This window comes from Cyphomyrmex costatus, unplaced genomic scaffold (assembly GCF_001594065.2).
Source record: "Cyphomyrmex costatus isolate MS0001 unplaced genomic scaffold, Ccosl1.0 scaffold97, whole genome shotgun sequence".
In the NCBI taxonomy this organism is placed as follows: domain Eukaryota; kingdom Metazoa; phylum Arthropoda; class Insecta; order Hymenoptera; family Formicidae; genus Cyphomyrmex; species Cyphomyrmex costatus.
In genome coordinates, this window is record NW_017280561.1 from 762301 (window position 1) to 765033 (window position 2733).

At 39.3% G+C, this 2733-nt stretch overlaps 1 protein-coding gene across 1 annotated transcript in view; it reads left to right on the top strand.

Moving 5' to 3' along the window:
- The window catches only part of LOC108782186 (protein bric-a-brac 2), a 119447-nt gene extending 117623 nt beyond the window's left edge, over nucleotides 1-1824 (top strand). Inside the window, exon 2 of the mRNA XM_018550379.1 lies at nucleotides 1781-1824. Within this exon, the coding sequence (XP_018405881.1) occupies nucleotides 1781-1807 (27 nt within the window). The 3' untranslated portion in view covers nucleotides 1808-1824. The remainder of the gene's footprint in view (nucleotides 1-1780) is intronic.
- Nucleotides 1825-2733: the final 909 nt, after the last annotated feature.

Genomic DNA, 2733 nt, shown 5'->3' on the forward strand with positions numbered 1-2733 from the left:
GGGGAGGAGGGGGGGGGTGAGGATAGGTGGAAAGCCGCGATCGGACGGTGACAAAAATTGTATGTAGCGCCGGGGCGACAATAATTGAAACGGCGCGTAACACCGTCCGAATCCTCGAAACCCATTTTATATTTTAATCGCACCCCGATAGGCTCGTCGCGAGCCGCTCCCCCGTGTTTTGCGATACTCCTGTACTGGCGTCCCCTCCCGACCCCCCTTTTTTTTTTGCCCTGCCGATCCACGATTTTCGCGATCGTGTCTACGCGCGAGTAGATAACGCGAGTGACGTCGAACCGATGATCGAGAACCATTGCGCCGGGAAAGGGATTACATCGACATTTGTTTGTATTAAGAGGAGGAGGGCACAAATAGAGAAGATTAGACGCGCACGGGTGAGAGAGAGAGACATTTTACGTTTGATGCGATTCTATATGATCATCGACCTCTCCATCTCTCTAGTCTAAATCTGTAGACATCTTTTGCTTCATTTTTTACGAGCTTTCGTTTAATTTTTATTTTATTTTATTTTATCGCCGATGTCGAACATTCATCTTAAAATAATACTAAAGTTATGTAACGATAAAGTTAAGATAAACGATGACCTATTTTAATCGAATTGCGATTTTCCATAATTTATTGAAAAAAAAAATTGTTGATGCATACGACGAAGCAAAAAATCAAGTATACATATTAATGCGATTTATAGATGCAAAAATAGTGCCTTTTCATAGGAAGCGCCTTGGTTGTTGTTTGATACAAATGCACGAAATAAATAATTGTGAAAAATCAGGCTTTTCGTATGCGACTACATTATGATATTTTCAGAGCGTTAATATTAATAAAGTAATATTTGGACATTTGGAAATTTAGGGAAAAATGGAATTACGAGATGCTTTCATTAAGGCGATATATATTATAATAATGCATTCGCATTTATCGCGCCGGCGAAAGCATCGAGAAATATGTTCGGAAATGAAATTTTTCCCGTTTATATTAAGATTTATATGACACGCGTTTTTCTAGATGCGCAAGATTATTTTTTGCAGATCGTATGATAAATTGATATTAAAAGAAGTGTACGAGCTTGCGAGGCATATATAGAAAATGCTATAAAATGGAATGATTTATACACAGGGGAGACAAAAAGAGAGTTACACAAGTCTATAAATAGCTAAAAATTGTATAAATATATATATATATTTTTGCCTGAATTTCTGCGAGCAATTCTGAAAAATCTCGCATACTTAAGATTGGCAAGTCTCGGATGAAATTCCGCGACAGTCGGACGGAAACATGTATAGCCGCATCTATAACGCGTACCTACGCGTTTCTCACAACTTGAAGTTTTATCGATTCGTGCCACGGATACGCGAAAATGTCATCCCTTTTTTTTTTTCGCAATCCGTGTACACTGCATTTATACTATAATATCCACACGCGCGATTAGATTATTCAGGAGTTTTAATAGCCGCACTTAACGATTTATCGTCATATCAATCTGCGGTAACGAGCGGCCCGCTCTTGCGCGGCCGACAATAAATATTTACGCGTTTCCACGTTCCATTATCTTTTATTATTTCAGTATGAAATTATCCCCGATACTTTGTTGTGGGGCGCGCCGCCGTGCCTATCGTTTAATCGCATATTTAACGCGTGTCGGCCAAACTGCTGACACTATAATGTTGTCGGCGCAACGCGCGTCGATCCTCCCTTCCACCTTTCCTCCCACCTCAACTGGTTAACCGTTTAATCAACAAATTCCTCGCACTTTCTGTTGCAGGTGAGTAACTTCGACTTTACACGATGATGGAGCCGCAATCGACGACACTTTGTACGAGAGCGATCGGCCGGATAATTATCCGCGCGTAATCGCCGAAGGCGATCGCGCCCGACTGTTTGTGGAAAAACTTTTCCGTAAGTCCGACTGACTCGAATTAATGCTCATTACGGACACGCGAGGCACGTCGCGGTCGCAACGGTACTCGCACGCGATAAGATCGAATCGAATGACGGATGAAAGCGATGTTTTATATATACACCTCGCACACGGAAAACCGCTAGTTTGTAATAGAAAGATTTTTCTCACTGCTCCGTTGAACAAAATTTATTACATAATTTATTTATATTAATACAATTTATATCCCTTTTTACAGCTTTTAATTTGATATAAATTTTAATATATAGTATAGTACGTAATGAGCATATAATTTAAAATAAATTATAAATACAAAGTATAAATGTATAAAATCGTGGTGAATATAATTGAACGAATAATTTTTTACAATGTATTTTTTTTTTAGTGGAAATTATCAATTCTCTTACTTGAATGTAATATTATTGTATTGTACAGTTTTAATCTCTTAGATATTCTCGAAAGCAGGTTTCCTATCAAAACTTTGAGAAAATTCGAAAATACCTACATATTTAATAAAACACTACATTATTATGCGACATGAAGATAAATGCTTACTTGAAGACCTTTGAAATAAGACATTCACGAAGTTCTCCGTGCAATGATTAATATTAAATATCTGTTACAAAACCGTTAATGAAAAGCGTGTAAAACTCTCGAGTCACATATCGGGAATGCAAGTGTCAAAGATCGAAGCCCACGTGTCTCGCGGAGAACAATTACGCCCATCCGATTGCTCTCGACGAGCGACTTTAACGACGAGAGACAACAAAGGTGACTAGGCCAAGAGCGCGGGGCAGGGGGGGGGAGAAGGGGGAGGG